The sequence below is a fragment of the Streptopelia decaocto genome (assembly GCF_964273445.1).
Source record: "Streptopelia decaocto genome assembly, chromosome: 7".
NCBI lineage: Eukaryota > Metazoa > Chordata > Aves > Columbiformes > Columbidae > Streptopelia > Streptopelia decaocto.
Window position 1 is genome coordinate 39,615,464 of NC_138661.1, and position 21,300 is coordinate 39,636,763.

The 21,300-nt window shown below is 37.7% G+C and overlaps 1 protein-coding gene across 3 annotated transcripts; it reads right to left on the bottom strand.

The window, feature by feature from the left end:
* Positions 1 to 1,742: 1,742 nt before the first annotated feature.
* On the bottom strand, positions 1,743 to 21,282 carry SNAP23 (synaptosome associated protein 23). 3 transcript variants are annotated; one of them, XM_082058821.1, is made up of 8 exons: positions 21,152 to 21,282; positions 11,871 to 11,976; positions 11,253 to 11,294; positions 10,415 to 10,463; positions 9,787 to 9,904; positions 6,274 to 6,426; positions 5,575 to 5,719; positions 1,743 to 4,457 (listed from the first exon to the last, which is right to left on the bottom strand). In XM_082058821.1, exons 2-8 carry the CDS (start codon positions 11,925 to 11,927, stop codon positions 4,392 to 4,394), a joined length of 630 nt encoding a protein of 209 aa, XP_081914947.1. In that variant the 5' UTR covers positions 11,928 to 11,976; positions 21,152 to 21,282; the 3' UTR covers positions 1,743 to 4,391. The 3 variants fall into 3 exon arrangements, with proteins under 3 accessions (XP_081914947.1, XP_081914949.1, XP_081914948.1); XM_082058823.1 differs by lacking the exon at positions 21,152 to 21,282 and adding an exon at positions 20,795 to 20,936; XM_082058822.1 differs by lacking the exon at positions 21,152 to 21,282 and adding an exon at positions 20,694 to 20,836.
* Positions 21,283 to 21,300: the final 18 nt, after the last annotated feature.

Genomic DNA, 21,300 nt, shown 5'->3' on the forward strand with positions numbered 1-21,300 from the left:
TCAGTTGATACGTACTGCACACTGAAAGTGGAGTGAGAGCCGTACTAAGTACGCCTCTTGGCAAGATAAGCATGGACGCATCTATTCCTAATGAGACTGTCTTCATTAACTACTGTTCAATACTTATGCTTTCCTACATGAGACAAGAAAGGCATTTGGACAGCAAACTCCTTAAAGTTGCTGGTTACATCATTAAATGTGTGTATGTTACAAGGCCCCATTATCTTTTCAGCTTCATACCAATAGACTTCACAGATTGATATGCAAATCCAGCAGTGAATAGCTTAAAACCACAGGCTTGTTTTAAATTTTAGCTCTTTCTACTTGATACCTAAATCCAAGTATTGGGGTTTTTTTCTAGAGATTTGTCATGCATGAGACATCCACAGAACGTCCCTCAGCAGATTCCCCACTTGGCACTCACCTACCAGCTCCGACAACCACAAAGGAGTGTTTAGTTTTGTTTTGTTTTTTTTTACTGGAAGTATATGGTCAGACATGCTGCTTCTATCATTTCACATTTGTTTATCAGGATTATTTTGTCTATTGAACAAATATGTGTAAGAGGAGATGGTAAATCAGAACATCTAACAATGATGCAGTTAGCGTTGCTATAAAAAAATCTTAACTGCTTTTGGAAGTATATGAGTAAGTCAGTCAACGTTTTTCTTACATGATCACTACTACATTTAGAAACTTAGCAATTACTCGTTGTTAGGCTTCTTTGCTACCTTGGAGTTAGGACAGCTGTCAAAAATTTTGTAAAGCAAAAGGGAGAAAACACCATGCAAAATACTGAATGGTGTCAAGTTAGTCCTGGATTAACCAAATTTGTTCCAGAACAGAGGAAGGATATTTCTGTTTCAGGAAAAAAGCTGGCTGATACCCTCACACATGTTAGCTCACAGCAATAAATAACTGATTAAGTCACTTAGAACACTGTTCTGTACATTTTAGCACTATGTGTAATCTAGTAGTAGTTTTATGCTGGGAGTTTCTCAGTTTTCCCTTCTAACCACCCCCACTCTACAACAAGTGACACTATAAAACAATTTTATTTCCATGCAGCTTTTTAGTTCTGGAATTATTGAGGTAGAAAGTGTTACTCTAGTTAATATAAACCATCCATGTAATTTATTTCAGACCTGTATCACTCATTCTCCAGTTTTCCATGACAGTAAGACACATTTCATCCATCTATTCAACCAACATTTAGAAAGTGCATTGCTGCTGCAAGTCTGTATTTCCCTCTCTATGAGCATTCTGGGAATCTGAGGGTCTAGTATCAGAGAAAGTACAATTTGAAGTGCCTTGCAAGTTAAATTGCATTGGCAGTAGGTTAAATCACTAGATTCCACCTACTGGACTATGAATTTATTTGCTTACCATCTGTTGCCAGTACTTGACTGGAAAGTTCAGGTTATTTTAATTAGTTCTTTTATCATCCTGAAGTATAGTCCTATGCCAAACTGCTGTCTTTCAAAGAAGAGATGGACACATTTAATAGTCTGAGGTTAGGCCATAATTGATTATGCTGGGATGATTACGCTGCCGAGTGTTTAAAAAAGACAGCAATATTCCTCTCTTTCCAACCACACCCATTCCTTTGTTAGCATCAAGATTTCTGTGAAATAAAAATAGAAGGGAAACTTCCTACCTGAATAGTAGAAACTAGTTCTGCCAAGTTTTTCAAGGACAGGAAACTAAAAGACATTTCTAAGAGAAAATAGTTTAAAACCACATTCAGTTATAAAAGTGTGTATTTTTGTGCACAATATATAGTTTAACAATCAAAAGCAGAAACTGTAAACCTTCATTCTTAATAGCATTCAGAGATACAAAGATGTACAAGTACTGATTCCATCCCATAGATATGGAAATTACAGACAACAGTAAGACAATCCAAGAAGCAGACTGTGTTGTTCACTAACATAAAGGCATAACATAAAACTCCCTCACAGATTTGGCTCTTGCTGCATCAGAAAATAGTACTGATATTCTGCTAATACTCAAGCTTAGGGTCTCAGAAATTATTTCCTTGTGTAGTAATCATTGCAATGTTATGATTCTGATACACCAATCACAGCATTCTCTCAGCCAATGTGCCAGTTTGTTGTTAGAGCTCATGGAAGTCAAGAATGTCAACTTGTAATGACACGGGAGAAAGACATCCTAGTGTTTGGAATGTCCAGATGTTACAGATCAGGTTTGCACTGTTGTAAGCAGAATAAGGTAACCACTTTAGTCTTCTGTTCCAGGAGACAATCATAATTAAATAACACATGCTTTGTTTTCACAACCAGCAGCAATTATTCCTTCAGCTGACCTGAAGTTTTCAAGAAGGAAAAAAAAAAAAAGCAAGCATACAAATCCCATGCTTTTCCATACAAGTGGGTGGTTAAAAATTTACCATGCAATGTTCTTAAAAGTACTTCTTTGCTACTTGTGTTTTCAAGCACATAATCTTCATTACTAGTGGTATACATAATGAGCTAATAAAAATTCAATGGCTTTCCAACGACTACTGGAAGCCAGACAGAAGCCACCACACACTACTGAAGCATCCAGTCCCCTAAAAATGACTTTAACTTATTCACACAAGACAGTCTACCACTGGCCTATTCATCACATTCAGCAGGCTCCGTCCTTTGATCAGTTTTTTTCGTTTGCTTTTCTCCTCTCCTTTTTCTTTCTTTAAATATCAAGTTGTCCTGGGAGTGAACTCAGAATGTATCAGTAATGCTGACTGTATTTCTACTAAAAAGAAAGCAGAAGACTGAACACCGTTTGTCTTACATTTCAGCAGATTAGTGTCATCTTTCTAGCCCTGGGATTCACTATTAATGGCTGGCTACAGGATACTTGTGGACTGTCCTTCCAAAAAAAACACCCCATAATGCTATTAGGTTTAATTATTCAATAATTATTTAATTATTAGATATTTGATTGATTTGAATATTTCTGCAATCCAACATTGTGTATCACAGGTTAGTCCAAAACATCCTTTCCACCTTTAAAATAGGCATAATATATTGCTGGGTAGTAAAATTATACAGGTCATGCACAATTTCCTTGCCAGAAAAGAGAGATTCAATAAAATTCTGGGAATGAATCTGATTATGTTTACAGTAAAACCAAAACAGTTTTCTTCATGGGAAGAGAGCTCTACCTCATCTGGTCTGAGACTCCTATATTCTGCAACAGAACAGGAACATTTTAGTTGCAAGCAACTTGAATGTGTAATATTTCCAATTGCCAGTCCCAAAATCTGCAATAAACCAGTCAGGAATCTATTTAGAACTAGCATACAGTCATAGGTACTGCTTCCTACAGACTTGTGACAAAGAAGTTTCATAATAAGCTTCTCTGCTTCAGTAGGTTTAAGCAGCTCCTACAAAGTCACTGCTGAGAACAAACTGCACCAGATCTCAGTCATTACTAGAAAAACAAATAAACTGAACTTCAGTGAAAACTGGCCAAAATAGCCTCTGATGTGAGAAAGCTGCATGCTTTTCTACTTACGTTCTTCCAGTTAAGATGTATCAAATGCTTAAAAGCTCACTTTTAGATGAGGGGCATAAAATTTTCCATCAAATAAATACTTTAGGGAGATTTTATTTGCTTCTCACATGCATGGGGTTTAGGTCAGGTATATATACACACAAGAAATATTATCAGAACAATGCAGCATGATTTCCTAGTCATGGCCTCCCAACCGATGCCAACTGACAGTAAATAAATGGAAACCTGTATACCCCTCCAGTTACCTTTACATTAAAGTTCAGGAAGTGTTTTAAAGCCCTCAACCCACAAGTAGTGAGCCTCTTCAATTCAGTAATCCACAAACAACCCCAAACCAATCATGTGCTTTGGATTCCAAAACTATGGTTAACCTGCTAGAGACACAAGTCAGACAATATTCACCAAGTCCCTATTTTAGTGAAGACACTCAATTTATGAGGTATTTCAAACAGTGCAAAAAGTGCCCTCTCCAACTTTCCACAACTGTTAATTCAGGTTACCCTGCTTGTTCAACTTCAATAAAGGACTGTATTTTGGGTGCAGGGAAAAAAAAAAAAAAAAGGGATTGGGAAGGGGAATAAAACTTGCCAGAAGATTCTCAAAGCCATAAATAACACTTTTAGCCCTGAGCAAAGGAAAGAAAGTGAAGGCAGATGAGTAGGAAGAAGTTACATTGGCTGCTTTCTTGAAGTCAAGGCCACATTTACATGAAGCAATTAAAAACAAACAAACAAAAAAACCCCTACAGAAAGGGTACTGCTTCATTTTTCCTGGCCTCTCTTATTTCAGAATAGAAAAAGTTTCACAGATCCATGAATATGTTGGCTTGCAGCTGGAGAGACAGTGTCATTGAACAATGACAGCAGGCTTTAATTGTCAATTAGTTTCTTGGCTCTGATGTTGGCTTGCTCAATGCGTTCCCTGTTTGTATCGGCCTGAAAGAGAGAGATTTGTAGGTCATTTGCAGGCTTCATGCAAAACAATTTAAAAATGCAAACTGACACTACTTCTGAATCGCACGGTGTTATCATTGAGAACAACTTTTGTAAGATGGAAGTAATTTCAACCCCCTCAGCCAGCATATGCTGTCAATTTTGGTAGAATCAGGAGTGTGTTTGTCTTCACTTGACCCTCAAAACATCCAGCTACTTGCTTCAGCATGTCAGGAAGAATATTAACAGAACAAGGGGATAAAAATTCCCTCTCTTCAAGCATTTAGACATGTTAAGCACCTCTACTGAGCAGCTTTGTTGCTATGGACTAGAAGTAATACTCAAAACTGAAAGTGACCTATGGGCATAAAATCAGAATTATTTTCCTTAGTGCAAATGGCTGGCTTTCATCCACACACCCTCCAGTGTCCTAGTGTCATAATGTCAAAATTTCTAAAATACTAATAACTTCCTAATAAGGTGCCCTAAGAAACCCCCCCCGAACATATTTATATATGATTAAGCTGTTTTGAATAATTAATCTTTAAAGCAACAAAATATTTTTTTTTTAAGTTACTGGCTGTGACTGATTTCATGTGCAGATGAGGGCAGACCCATGCCTCTGTGCACCTACAAAATCTATTATTCCATAGTCTCCCCAGCCCCAATGTTAACTTGTCTGCAAGAAGTAGGATAATGAATTACCTGTGTTTTATTTTACATTCAATGATTACAGTGACTTTTTAGGAACTCTAGCAGAATCTTGCTATTGTTAAAAATACCTGTACCCTACCACATACAAGATTCCGTGTGAGCATCCCCCATTTACACCTCCAGTAAAAGTTTGCCCTCCCGATCCAATCAAGTTCAGCTGTTTTCAGAGTAAGCAGTGACCTGCCCTGTATTTTTAGGTTTCCTGATACTCTGAAGCACTTGAATTTTCAGCTACATACCCAAACACCAAGATATAACCCTTGTTCAAATCACTGCAACCCAGAAGACAGTATCATCTTAATGCATATTTACTGTAAATACAGGTAGACGTGACAGTGAGCCCATTCCTTGTATCTCCTCAGTAACAACCTCTAAGCTGAAGGCAGAGAACACCTTTGACACTTACCTTTACATTTATCCGGTCTATTTGTTTATTCTGGGCATCAATCTCATTGCCCATGTCCAAAGCCATGTTCTTCAAGTTTCCAAGAATGTTTCCCACTTGAGCAAGATTTTCATCCATTTCATCTTCCCTGGCATCGTTTGTTATCCTGTTCAAATAATTAAGACAATGGTTCCAAGCATCAAGAACTTGCTTTTCGCTACCCTAAATTTACTTTAATAGAAATTGTTTGTTGCACAGTCATCTGACAGGCAACGTATTCAAGTCAAGTTTTTTCCCCTTTTAAAATCTCATGTATTTCAAGCAGGCAGCCCACAAAAAAGGGTGCTAAGCTAGCTGCTATTACAAAAGTAGCCTTAGGCTTTAAAATAACAGCTAACATAGGAAGTTTGAGACCTGTTTGTCTCAAATCTACACTTTCTGACAATAAAAGTCATTGATATTTTTAACAGTCCCCTCAATAACTAAGCACTAAACACTATACTCCTCACATCCAGAAACAGACAAATAATACCACTGCTATGAAAAGAATGATAGTGTAAGATGAACACTACAATACTGAGAGCATAGGTGTCTGCCATCTCCTCTCCAAACAGTAGTAAAACACTATTTAGCAACTTCATCTAAAATGACCTGAAGGAAGCCGAAAACTGTTAAATTAGGATTTCTGCATTTGAGATTGATAAACAGGAAGCAGCAAACCTAGTAATATATCCACCACTTGGTCCTCCAGAAGTCTGAGGCTGCTGATGATTTATACTTCTTGGTTGCATGGATATCACATGATCTGCTGAGTTCTCTGTTCCATCTCCCCAGGTGGATCTGTATGCCTTGCTAGCCTCAAAATTCTTCGTCCTGCTCCATAAAAATAAGGAATTTGAACTGCTACATCAGAAATATGGCTTACTGACTGAAGTTCTGTATTAATCTAGGGTTTTCAGAAACATTTGTCTTGTGCCTGAAAGAGATCAGATTTTTTTATAGACAAAGTCTTGTTTACACAATATAATTTCTTATATTGGGATAGTACAAACATAACTGAATTACTCTAGGGACAGTTGATTAATTTGGTCTTAAGTTTTCATACAAGCACAGTAGTTTCCTTAGAGTATTATACTTTACCAGAACAGGGGAAGCTTATGACAGTAACAGAAAAGCTTACCCTGTCATAAGATAAAGCTGCATAGGAGTTGGCCTAGTCAGCTTTAGTTACATTTCAGAGAAGAAAGGAGGATGAGGTAAAAAAAACTCCATTACATACAAGTAGCTACACTATGCAAGAAAACCATTAATATCTTTTTTTGTCAAAAATTTTCTGTTGCCAAGTCTTTATTTTTAAAGCTAATATTTCTCAGTTTAATTTTGATTATGAAATAACAGTAATCACATTCAAATAGCTCCTTCATTCTGCAATTTAACTGTATTAACTCCATTAGAGCAAGAAAACAGCTTACCATTACACTTTTAGCACAAAATTCAGGAGAGAAAAAAAAGAAAGCATGGTGACATTAAGCAATCTCAAGAATCACATACCTACAAAAGCAGGAGCACGAAAATATAACAGAAAAATAACTGGTCTAAATTGGAGTCAGTTCTCATGAACCTTAAAGAACACTTTGAGAAGAATATTCTCATGATCATCTTGTATTCTGGCATTTTAAAATTTAAACTAGATAATCCAGACTCCACAGCCACTTTTCTGCTTCCTTAAATGTCTCTGAAAGGAAGCCTGTAGTGTCTTTCAGTACATTTAACTTTACAATTACAGATAACCAATTCTTTTATCTATAGTGCCTTTCAGCAGCCCAGAAGAGGTGTGAAATTAGCTGTAATGAAGAAATATTCCCCTCATTCTTCTGGCACTTATGTAATCAAAATGGGAAATTCTATTTTCTAGGTCAGATCCTATGAAAAGTAATCCAGTATGAATACATCAAGAAAAGGAATAATTTTTCATTCATAATGGAACTATTTAACCCAGCAGAACTCTAAAGAAACCTGAACTAGTCAATTCCAGCTCCTTGTGCATACACAGGCTTAAAGATGTCTTTAAGTTTCCTGCAACTAGATTGAGCATTATATTTAATCTCATTCATACTAAAGCTGCAACAGCAGGAGAGCTTCGCATGCTTGGCTTCTGGATTGGCAAAGTCTTAAGTGTCAAAGGTAACTGTGAAGGATTCACTGAAAGAAAAGCAAAACAACCAAGTGGCCTGAAAACTACTTGCACATCTGAAATAGTCAGCTAGAAACAGAGCTGTTGCTCAAACTAAGCACAGTTAAGAATGAAGCTTTTACCACCTGATCTTTTTTAAGAGCTGTTTTTCAAATTGCTATATATTCACTTTTCTCATGTGTCATTTCTGTAAGGGTAAGTCAACTTATACAACCTGTCAAACCAGCAAGAGCTCAGTAGTTGTTCAACATTGCCACAGTTAATACACTCTGTAGTAATTGACATTTTCTGTTTACATCAGTATCACAACACACCACAGTCACAAGGAGACCTGCATGCAGACATCATGCACGTGCAAGCACAAATCCAACAGAAGCATCACTTCAGACAGCTGGTTAAATGTACATCTGCACTAAGAAGACTGACCTTGTCCTAAAAATCCGCTTTCACCAGTTAAGTGAACACAGCTTCTTATCCTAGTCTTCATTTTTAGAAAGCAAGCATCAGTGTTAGGAGAGAATGGAAAAGAAAGAACAGTAAAGACCAGCAAACAGGTAAATTGTTATTAGTACATAGATTATTTTAGAGTACTGCCAGTGTTTGGTGTTTTCACAAAGCTTTTATAAATCATCTAAGCCTAGGAGCAGCAAGTTAATATTTATTTCAGCAAGTGTTCTGATTCAGCTTTATGCTTTATGAAAAAAACTGAAAGCCTTGGAGATAACTGGTTGACAAATTACTGACAGAAAAAATATATACCAGTAGATACATGAAAGACATTCACAGTTTCTTCTTCATTGCCCTCTACTTATCTAGTACATTTTTCCACACATTACTGCCCATTTTCATACAGAACTCATTATTTCTTTTATTGTTATCTGTGTATTAGGAATGCTACAATAGTTCACAAATTCTGAGCTTGGTTAGTGTCAATAAGCTGCTTAGCTTGGTGAAATAAGACTGTCAACTACAGAAAACAAAGAGTGACTGTGTTAAAATCCTCAAAGCCCGTCAGTTTGATAAAACCAATATAAACCAGTAAGCACACCTATCCTATGTCAGGACAGAACTATCTGCCTTTTCAAGACACTAAAGCTCTAAGACTTTCAGCCCTGGAAGCTACACTTGTATCTATCCTAAATGATTCTGAAAGCTGGAAAAGTGGACTCAGCAACTCCAAGGAATTTTTACCTAAATTTCTGCTAGCTCTCAGTGGAATAAGGCATTTTTACTCATGATTAAGAGCTAAAAATTGTTTAACAAACACACACGCTATTCACTTCAGTGGTCAAACTCTTGAAATAACTTCAGTTGGAAAAACAATGATCACACCCAGTTAACAGAAATCAGTTTGATATTTTGCTGCTTAAAGATTAAGCTAGCATACCTTCAAGAAATAAATATTGTTTTCCTTATAATACTGATTTCTGATCATTGTTTAGTCTGTTTAAGTGTTTGGAAGTACAAATCAAGTGCCATACAAAAGATTAGATTACTCTTAACAGACTTGGATATGGTAGCCATAACACCGATGTTATAAAGGTACCGTGAAGCAGGTCTGCAAGAATTTATGTAGTCACTGGCAAAAGATTAAAGCTTTAATATCAATATCTGTTTTCCTACTCTCTTCCTCCCTAAAGCATGAACATTTTTAAATGCCTAGAAAGACAATTACTTCCCTTCTCTAAAACAGAGGTTTTCTTAACTTCTGTGGGAAAAAAAAAAATAATTGAGTCTAATTTCAAACAGACAGGCACTTAGATATTTGGACATTGATAGTATTCTACTAAATAAAGAGATTAGGGCGCAACTGTGCAGGATGTTATACAACAGCTCTATTTACAGTGAAAAGGGCACAATATATGGTTAGATGCAAGTACGCTTTAGCTGTTCTCATACAATTTTAAAAGGGTGCTCCTCTACAAACCAAAACAGTTATCAGCATTTTCTAATTAGCTCTTTTATTACAGACCATTTCCCAATACAGTAGCTGTTGAGAATATTCTAGATCTTCACACCCAAGTACCAATTTAACTGACCTGTTACAAGGACACACACAGAGCCCACAACATTTGTTGAGCTCTGTCAGTGTTTTCTCAGCTTCTCTCATATCCTTATTTATCTGGTCCATCCCTTCTTCTATACGATTTAGTTGTTCTAGAAGAAAAACAATTAAGTTGAATAAACACAGACTGAGGAAAGGTGGGTGGGATACTAACATTTCTTTCAAGCAGGAACTTACAAGTTTTAGTTCTATGTTTATACCAAGACTGATGCTTTTCTTCTTTCCTGCTTTCTGGGTTTTTAAAAATTGTTAAGAAAGGTATTAAATGATAAGTTTACTTTAGTAAAATATGTTTCCTGTATTTAGAGATGCACTTCTGTTGCCACTTTTAGAATAAATGCAGTTGCATTCATGCTATGGTAGAAAGGAACAGCTTCTGTAGCAGAGCCTGTATTACATTATAACTAACATAGTCTTTTAACTTTAAAACCTCTTTTAAATAATACAAACACACGGGAATAGCCAACGAGCTATTTTCTCATTTTCATATAAACAGTCCTCAATAAACCTTTAGTTTCAGCAACATCATCTGAATGATAATCCTTTTTCTTACAGCCATAAAATTGATTTTTAGTGTTAGAGAGGAAGACAAAAGAACTCACCTCCCTGTTCATCCAGCATGGTGATAGTTTTGATGCCGACATCCTGGGACTGCAGAAAGAAATTTATTTGCAGATATAAAACCAGATTTCAATACAGCACTGCAAAATTAGAAAGTCTCCATAGTAAATTTGATAAGTCAACCAAGTGGATAATAAACAGGTTTGCTAGGATTATCTTCCTTAGTAAAGCCATGCTAAATTTCTAATTAGTCTGATAATAATCTCACTTGTTACAGTATCTAAACTGGCAGGGTTTTTTGGTGAGCTTTCTTTTTACATTACAAGATCATAAAATTGATTGTAATACTCGGATTGAACTATGGCAATATCAAGCTAAAAAAGTAAATCTAGCTGTGCCTTGTTTTGGAAAGTAGCATTTAGTTCCTTCTTTATCCCTACACCCTTTGATATGGCTGAAAAGGTCCCAAAAAAAGAAAACAAAGCCTGCAAAACCAATCTTGAGAGTTCAGCAGAAGTGATCAGGAAGGGAATAGCCTACTGCTAGATTCAGAACCAAACAAAAGCCATAACTGACCATCATAGAAGACTTTCTTTAACTCATCTGTAGCATTTAGAGTTTAGGACATCTTGCTAAAGATGAAAACAGGTAAAAAGAATATTGATCCTTCTGTGATCTGACTTTACATAATAGGAAAAATATTACGTTTAAGTCATTCTAATGCTACTACGGAATTAAAGCAGCAACCTCTAATAATGAAGTGTCTCTCTCAAAAAAGTATGAGACAAAAAGTGACTAAGATCACTTTGTGATAATTAACATGCTGCTTCTTATACTTAAAAGAATAAAAGCCCAGGGAATTCAAAATATTTTCCTTACCTCAATGGCCAAGCCAAGAATCCTCCTTGTGCTTTCCAAAGACTAGAAAGAGAATTTTGAAACAAAGAGGGTGTTAACAATATATATCAGTGTCTACAAGTGTTCTTTACCAGTTCATTGCAGTAAGGCAACTAGTACACAAAGGTTCAGCAGACTGTCTACAAGTAATACATGCTACAACACAGTCATGGTGGCAGAATACTAGAGCTTATTCAGTTGCTAGTAAACCTTTGGTTTTTAGTACTTTCTAGTACTTTGCTTACCCTATTGGAAAGTCATTATAAAATATATTTAAATTAATTTTAGTTAAATTAAAAAAAAAGTCACAAAATATCAACATGACTAAGAATAGCTAAGTTACCCAGCCTGCACTCTCTCAGTAATCAGGACTGGGTGGTCAGCACTCAGTCAAGTAGATGGCTTTACAGTTCAGAAGTTGAAATTCATTCTTACTTTTAGGAGTAGTCTTTGCTCTAGTATTTACCAAGTAAAGTGAGATTTTGAAACATTCAGCTATAACCTTGCAGAATCAGCACCCTAGATTGCCTTTATTTTAAAAGATAATGTAATCTGGGCAGATAAATACAGTAATCCCAGATGGCTCCCTATAATACTTACCTCATCAGTGACTTGGTTGGCCCTCAGCTGAATTTCTTCAGGTGATAGTTCAGCCATTATGAGGAACTATTACTTGTAAGTAATCACGTTAAAGAGAATCTTCTCCCTGTAATAAGAGATACCAGTTAACTGTCAGAATTATCTTTTCATCAGCATTTTGAGCTGAAACTAGAAAACAGTTCAAAGACTGAAAGCTTACATACTTCATTCTGCACAGTACAACACCTGGTTAGATCTAGAATGCACTAAAAGAATTATTCAGCTGATACCACCCAACTGAGTAGCTAAGAGAAATGCAGGAACAATCAGTATGGGAAATAGTTTCCTTTCCAAGACTTCGCTTCCTAAACATTTTTGGGAAATTTTATCTATTGTTAGTTTAAGGTAAAAATCAGGAAATGTCTTAAAATAAAAAGCTCCTCCATGTTGGAAAAGCATGTTTGTTTACCCAGTAATCCAGAAATAAATTCATTAAGGCATTTAAGTTACTAGCATAAATTTTAAGTGTTCTTCCCCTTCCCTTTGAGGTATTTCAGACAGACAAAAGAAGGGGAAACACTTTCACAGGCCAAGCACCACCTAAAATGATTCCAGTAACATTCTAGAAAAAGTTGTTCTGATGGCATGGTGAATCCCCCAAACACAAGAGGATCTGGAAGTGTTAAACTGTATGTCTGCAGCTCTAGCGAAGGTTTTCAAATCCACCATTCTCATAATAAAGATAGGATCAAGATTTTCATAGCTGAACTCCCAACACACCATGTTTTAAATTTTGCTATAAGCAGGAGATATATTTTTGCCTGAAGAGACAAGAGGGAAAAGTAAACTCATCAATAGTTGTATTCTTATCAGAGCCAGGTTTTTCAGAGCCAAGAATCTGCATTTTTGTCAGAAGAAAGCTAATAAAGCCAGCACTCCTAACAACAGGAAAACAGAGCTCCCAGGCTATACAGGAATTTAGTGAGATAGCACATCAGCTGTGTAACAAGAAGATTTTTAAAATGATTTTTTCCCTTAGAGTATTAATACTTGCTCTTTCATATAAGTAGCTTCCAATGAAGTTCATGTTATCTATTGAGATCACTCCAAACATCTTGCTCAACTAACACAACTACATTCCACTTTTCCCCTACAAATCAATATTTTTAGAAGACACAGCATTTGCTCCTAGAAGGGCAAATTCCCACAGATTCACCCAGATGCCTGCAGGAGAATGGATGCTGTTCACAGCTCTTTGCAGGAAGCATGCATACCTCAGAATTAATTGAAATCAGAACACCTTATCCCTTACAGCTGAAGTACTTCAGGATTCAGAGAATACCTTAGTAGGTCTGGCCTTCAGCACATAACATACCTCTTCAGCCTAAGACTGGCTCTAGGAGGTTTTTCTAAGCAGCTGTCAACACAAGTTAGTTTTTGCTATCTTTTTAAAAATGAGACTTCTCACACAAGGCCTCTAATAGCTGTGTTTAGAGTAGTCCAATTTGACTATATATCAGTGACTTATGTTTTAATTCACAGGCTTAAGCTCATTTCATGAGGTTTATTTAGGGCAGCTCAGTCCCAGATTTGAATTTGGAAATGCCCTTCAAGCTGGTTTGCGCAGCTAAGGACCAGTAAAGCAGGGACATGGAAGAAATTACCTATTTCCACTGATTTAGATTAGGCACAGGAAATTACATTAAGCTGGTTCTTTGGGTGAAGATCTCACATGTACTTAAAATTCAGAAAGGATGCAATTTCAATTACATAGTTGCACTGAACAAGCAATATCTGGGTTACTATAATTGTTGCAGGCTTGGCCAGCCTTTCACTACTTTGGGTACAACATAGGTACTTCTGGAGCCATAAAATACACACCTATCTTGGATAGCAAAAGGGATATCATATCCCCACCCTGTGAATGTAGCAGCTACCCAAGAATCCCATTGTAATTGCAGAACAGGGCCAGAAATGCAGCTGTATTCCCAGAGCAATCTGGAGATTTCTTTTTCAGCAGCCCCCGAGGTCCTGCTTCCCTCTGCAGCTGTGGGTTCAGGCTGCCCAGGAGTTTGCATACCAGCATAAACACAACTGCTGTCCAGATGCTCAGAAGCTGGATTTGAGTTACCCAAGAGCCATATTGCAGCCAACAATACAACAATAGTTTCTTTGCTTTTGAGGCAAGGGCATGACAATAATATTCTCAAACATGCATAAGAATAATGTTTATAAAATAAGGCTTTAATGAGTAATAAGACTCTTATCTTTGATAAATACTTTATACTACTACTGCCTTCATGTCAAGAAAGCACCCAAAATCTGAAGACAGACTGTGTATTTTATCAGGCCAAATACCAAGTTTTGTGTTTTATCCAATACTGCCAGAAGGATAAGCGATTGAAAAACAAACCAGCAATGAGACTGAAAAAAGACAAGGAAGGAGACAACAGACAGCACTTTCAACTCCCAAGCTAGTAATTTTTGGTGGTACAGTTCAGAATGTAACATATTACTGGAAGTTGACAGTCATTAATTAACTTCAGGACTGAAGTTCATGTAGACTACATTAAAGTCACACCCACAGTATCAATAGAGTTGTATGAAAGCTAATGCCATGTTGAAATCTGATAGTAATTACATGAAGAGACATGCAATTACATGGAGGGCTACTTCATGTACTATTAGCTACCAAATTATTCCCCCTCAACTTTCTTCTATTTATGCTAGCCCACTGAGGAACTAGCAATCTATTATTTGACACAAATAAGTTATAGTAACACATTAAACCCGAAAGTGTCTGAAGCTGCATCTAACACCAGACAATGGCTTGAAAAAAGAAGCCCTTGCCCCTGAATCTACCAGTTCTATCAGCTGACAGACAAGATTCACACTCCTCTCGCTTGCTCCCAGCTTCCAAAACAACTCCACTGCCAGGCTGGAGGAAACCCACAGCACCCTTCCCACTTCCCCCTAAATTGATGGTATTGGGTCTTGATGCTGTTTGTGACTTAACGTAACAATGAAGAAATTCAGCTGTAAGTCATGAAGGAAAAAACCCTTCTGCACAGCTGACGCCCATTATACAGAGCAAAATAGTTACTTCTGGGATTCCCGAAAGCTGAGATATGTACGTGCTTATCTTCTGATGCTCATATTTGGACACCTGCCTCTTTTGAGATGAAAACATAACAAAGTTCATAGGCTTAATTTACAATGGCTAGGCTACTGACCCATGTGAGAGGAAGCTAGATAAAACCACTCAGAACACTTTGTTAAGAGACAAATGTTCTGACAATCTTTTATCACAGATAATAGGGTACAGCTACTTGCTGATCTTTTCTGATCATTTCTTGATGTCTTATGTCTCCGAAAACAGTAACAGAACCTTTATTTTGCTAGACTTCCCAGCAAGCTTACCTACCTTCACTTTTCAGCCATTGCCATTAGAGCCATGTAAAACAAGACAGCATTCCCTCCTTAAGACAGGCTTGAGAAGGTTTGTTTATAATGTCTATTTAAAGCTAAATATCCAAACCTGATGCATGAGACTCCAAAAAGCCATAGTTTTGTTTCTGTCAGTTTGTTCAACTGAGCTGGCCAGCATTGCTTTTAGAAACAAACACAACCTGCACAGTAGCTCTGCAGAGAAAGCCAGTGCTCATCAGACAGAATAGAGACATTCCCTGGGCAGTAACAAAAAGACGTCTCTCCACACTGCATTTTATAACATCCAAAAAAAGCACACAGGAGTAACTGAGAAGAAACCAAACATTTCTCAAAAAAACACTTTTTCCAAAGATGGAGATACACACTTGATAGTTGCATGTCTAATTGGAATAATTAGAACACAGCTGGTGCTTTATTACAAGGTATCTCTAAAGAAGAAATTAGAACACCCAAGATGAGGCCATTTGTATTGAAATAATAGCTCATCTATTCCAACAGAACACAGTATACATATATAAAGGATATTCATTCCCGCATCTTTCCACCTAGGAATCATAAAGCACCCATTAAGGTATCCAGCTCTTAAATTAATGGTAAACAACAAAATTATTTTCTATTCAAGACATCAATATTTCTCAAAAAAGACAAAATATTAAGGGAGAAAACACTTGGTACAGATAAAGTTTTCCTGGCATGCATTTTTATTATAATGTAATATTTGATATTAAAATAAATGCTTGCCTTAGCAATGCTCAATGCCTATTTGCTTTGCTTTCCCTCTCTTGCCACTTTAAAAACACTAGCCACAAAGCAACCAAAGGAAAAAAGAAGACAGCTTACAAAGAGACTTCATAGTTATATTACAACAATCATTCTGCTATTTTAGTTTATTTTTTGCTAGAATAGTAGGTTTAAAACAAGAAACTAATGTGACTAAATACAAAGTAGAACTCCTTTAAAAAAGGATGTAACTTCAGCTGTATTTACTTTTTGTTATCAAAAAGTACTCTGCAGTATTTATTCAGTTACCAGACTAGAAAGATTAAACATTTCAGTGCAACTCCCCCTCTACCCTTCACATAGGAAAACCTGGCACCTACAGACTACACAAAACTAAGCTTGCTACAAAAACACATTTTCTTGAAGTAATGGGCCTCACAAAAGTATTCTACCATGAAGCTTAGAAGACAACGCATTCATCATGTTAACTATCACTGTCTTACACAAAGGAAGATTCATTGAGAAACAAGAGCAGTACAGAAATAAGCGCAGGGCCTGTAATTCATAAGAATCTGTCTTTTCTGCCATGTTTTATTTTTGAGATTGTGGGGGCAGAAAAAGTTCTTTGACATTTCAATTCTGACTACAAAATTTAGATAAGATGTTCTTTTCACAAGACTACTCATATTGTGCTAAGCAAACCTATAAGCTCGCTATTAGAATGCATATTAAAATTAGGATATTATGGTCCAAGCCACTTGGGGGTGGATTACACTTAAGTTACTTTTATCCCTTGGACAAGAGGAACAATGAGGTAAGGGAAATAAATCTACGTCTGCACAGATTTCCCCCCACACACACTTCCTATGCATTTAGTCATGGCTCCAAAAACCCTGAAAAACTGTGAATTCACTCTCCTATGTGAAGTTGTCAGGTTTGAGAAGGCTCAGAAAAAGACACTGCAAAGGTGACTTCACAGAACTGTTTAAAACCCCAAGGTACTTCTTGCAAAAGAATGAGGGACAACAGGCACTTTGGGCTGATTTTAGCATGGTGCCAGACCCATTCAAAGCATCATTGGCTTAGAGATCTTAATTTAGTTAATTAACTAAATTAATTAACTCCACATAGCAGCTGAAGCATTTTAGTAGCTTCTTTGTCTAACTTGGAAAAACTGGAAGGTGACACAGACTGATGTGAGCTATGGTTGTCCCCATATTAGCAGTAGGGTGATCCTGTGAGAGTACTGTGCAAGTTTTCATTTGGGGAAAGTGCTGCTCACATCACCACATTCCAGGTGGATCAGTCACAAGTATTTAATCTGAGTTCTGCCCCAGCTACTAAATTGAGAGATAACACCTGCCAAGCCATAACTTCCATAAAACTGAGTGCAATAGAAGCAAATTCAGTTAGTAACACCCACAGTGACTTGCTGTCTGCATGTATAAATCTCCAAGTTTAAATTATCTGCTTGTGATCAGAAAGATAAGACAACATAATTTTGTCCAACAGTAGCTTTCTGGTGGGGATTCCCTGACAATAGGCACATTAAAAATTTCAGGGAAAAAAATAAAGCATTTGAATTGACAGAGCCTCAAGATCAAACTACTGTTTTATGCAGCCAGCAACAAGTCATCTTTGCATGCCATCTTCCCAGAGCACACAGCAAAAAACTAATGAGAAGTCTTTCTTCGGCATTTCTGTCATTGGTCTAAGAAAAACCAAAGGGTTTTTCTTACAAGTCTTATTTTTCATTCAGAATTACTTATAAACTGGATGCCAGCTATTTATGCCAACACTCAGTTTCCAATGTAAACAAATTTCAAAAGCCACTACAATAGTGAGGTTACATAGTCTTTTCAAGAGTTTTTCAATCCCAATAATCTTCACAGGTAATGGAAGCTACAGCAGACAATTTACATGCTGTTCAATGCTTTTCTTCAGTACTAGCTGAGAAGCAGCTCTAAGGCTTATAAGCTCTAGAGAAAAGAAAAGAAAAAAAAAAAAGAAGAGAATTTACTTCCTTGTTTTATGAGTCATAGCATATTCAGGCTGTGCTATCCAAACTACTCAAAACCCATAAGAATTTTTTGTCTTACTGATCTTTGCAAATTTAAACCAACTGCAGGGCACCAAAAGGCCTAATAAAGTGCTCGCTCAACTGCAACTACACAGTTGACATCTGGAAAGGACTCTAGGCAGGGAGAGGCTGTCAAAAGTGACAAGTTTTCTTAAACCAGACAGGTCTACTTGCACCAGACCAATAAACTGTTCTGATTGCTTGCACTTTCACAAACCCACCTTGAGTGATCATAAGATTTTTGTCCTGCATCTCTGGCTGGCATGCAGCAGGGTTTTTTTCTGACAGACTGAATGCCTTTCAGTAATTTGTCACACATCCATCACATTTTCTAAATATCATAAATTAATTCCTTACCATCTGGAGGTTCTCTATTCAAACCCAGCCCCTTCTCTATCAAGTAATGCTTCTAATCAGTATGACAAACTTTTCTGTCCCCTTCACTGGCAACTCTAAACTAGAAGTTAGGCACAAACATTTCTTTTTTTTTTTTCCCCCTCTCCTGTTAAACATATTTTGATAACATCAATAACACAAAGCAGGCTGTGCCTTCATGTCTTGTTCCATGAACACAGAAAATAAGTAAGAGATCCACAATTTTCTTGTGAGCATGAAGTGAAAGAAGAAACCAGCATAACACTTTTGGCCATAGAAGACAATAGTTGTGAGAGCTGAAACTCAGTGTAAGATTACGCCTTTAATGCCAAAACCATAAGATTTATTAAGTTTGCCTTCAAGAATAACTTTTTTCTCTCAAAAGAGCTATTTCCAAGCTATGAATGAAACCCACATAACTCCTACAAAGTGTCTGAGCAAGACTCCATGCTTATGTCCTCAAGTTGTTTTCCTCTTCAAAATCTAGTGAAAGTTTTTGGGAATCACAAACTAAATGTAGCAAAGTTAAGCTCAAAACTAATACATTTATGTCCGAGTTACTTATTTTTATAAGATCATGATACAAAAGAATCCTACTGGTTTTATTTATAAATAACTATATTTGACTACTTCTTCATTTCAGATAAATCAGAAAGTAATACTTCTACTTATCCTTTTAACACAATCCACTAGTAAGAATACCAAACATTAAAATCCTATAATTCCCAATCCACTAGTTCTTTCCTTGAATGTTTCATATATATATATATATATATATATATATATATATATACACACACACCATTGAAGAAATTTTAAATAATAGCTACTAACCAACACATCTATGATTGAGAAATGCAGCCTATGTGTCCTTTTGGGTAATCTTACCACAAAGGTAGGAACTAGATGACACAACCCTGTTGTTGCAGCAGCTTACTAAAAGACAGTATCTCATGAGCTATTTTTCTAGCCATCAGCAAATTGGTACAGCCTCAGGTGATCACAGATGATCTCTCAGTTCCTTTCTCTTGTAAAGTGAGCTGTTGCCTTCCTCAAAAGATGGAAAAATTAAACAGTATTCTTAGAAAAATGTGAACATTAATTATGAAATTTTGGTGCATTATTGAAAGTTTAAAAGATAGTTAAAAATTAGACAGCTTTTTATTAAGGTTTTTTTTTTTTTTTCCTTCATATCACTAATGTGGAAGGATTTTTTGTTTTTTTAAATCCTTCCTTAACACAGTTACCCTACTTGTTAGTCAGCTGAAATTCAGCCCAGCTAATGCAGGGGGGTGCAAGTTATCAGCACCAGAGCGCACTCCTTCATGTGATTATGCCTACAAGGTAAATGAACAAAGCATCTGTGGCCCTGGGGGAAGAGGCCAGGACCCAAGAACAAGACACTACTCTGCGCGCTTCCTGCTTTCTCTTATCAGCTTCCTGACACACACTGTGCAGAGGCGATAGCACAAATAGTAGAAACTACTAATGCCACCCCCTCTGGGCAGCCTGTTCAGTTCTACACTTGTCTCAACAATCCATTTTTGTCCCTAGAAAAGCTACATGATACCTCCCCTGAACTAGTTACTAGCCAACATGAACTAACAATCAATCCTAGATCCACATACAGACAGCGACAGATTTTATTTCTTCTAATGCTACATAATAAGCTACTTCAAAAACTGTAGAGCAGGGGAGGTCAGGCATATGATTGCTTACTAGACTGTCAGTAAGCAGTTAATAGCTCAAGTCAATGGATCAAGCAATTGACATTATAGGAAGCTTTTCATTTGTCCCTAAACAGCTTCCTACATAGTTATTCTCTCTGCAGCACAGAATCAAGTTTGTTTATGAAGGAGAAGTAAAGCAACAACCACCTGCTTAGTTCTGAACACCAGCCATCCACTGACCTTTGTAAGAGAGTGAAGAAGAGGAAGGTAAATGGCTAGAAAAGTTGTGTAAAAAAAAATTTCCACAGTTTCTCTAGCTCGTTTGCTTAGATTGCCAAATCATGTGTGATGATTTGGTAATCTTCATTGGGCAAAGAAGAAGAAAAGTGAAAAAGGAAAGAAAAAAAAAAAAAAAAAAGTGAAAAATAAAGCTGACTTCCTTAGCTTCCCAGAAGAGCCAAGGGCCTCAGATGTACAATTTCAAAAAGCACAAAAGCTCAGGTTACCTTCGATGTCTATTGTTTACTACATACCACAACAGCATCTTACCCATTAGTCTAAAGGCAACAAGACACACGGCAAGTTCAGGAAGGTGTAGCAAGAGGGTTTTCTCCTGTGCGCTACTAACGGCGCAATTCAAGGGCTCTCACCGAGCAAGTAAAAAATCCCTGGAAGCAGCACCGACGCCGCTCCCCGCACACGAGGGGCCGGGCGCGGCCCAGGCGGGGGCTCGGAGGATCCCCCGGACCCGCACCAGGCCGCGTTCCGGCCGCCCCGTTACCCCGCGCTGACTGGCGGGCGGCAGCCGAGAAGGGCGGAACCCGCCAGGCCAGCGCGGCCGGGACCGCCCCGTCCCGCGGAGGCCCCCGCCGCCCCAGCGGAGCGGAGCCGGGACCGCCCCACATGGGGCGCTACGCGGCAGGGAGGCGGCCACGGACCCGATCCCACTGTCAGCTGCCCCGCCCCAGGCGAGGAGAGCCGGCAAGCCCGGGCCGCCGTACACTTACCGGTACCACCGCTGCCGCCACTTCCTCACAGCCCGCCGCCCAGCCGCGCCAAGCCACCGCCTCCTCAAGAGCCCATGTCCTGCCGACTGCCGACCCGCGAGCGCGTCACCACCCACCCCCGGAAGCGGGAACCAGCACTGCCCCTCGGA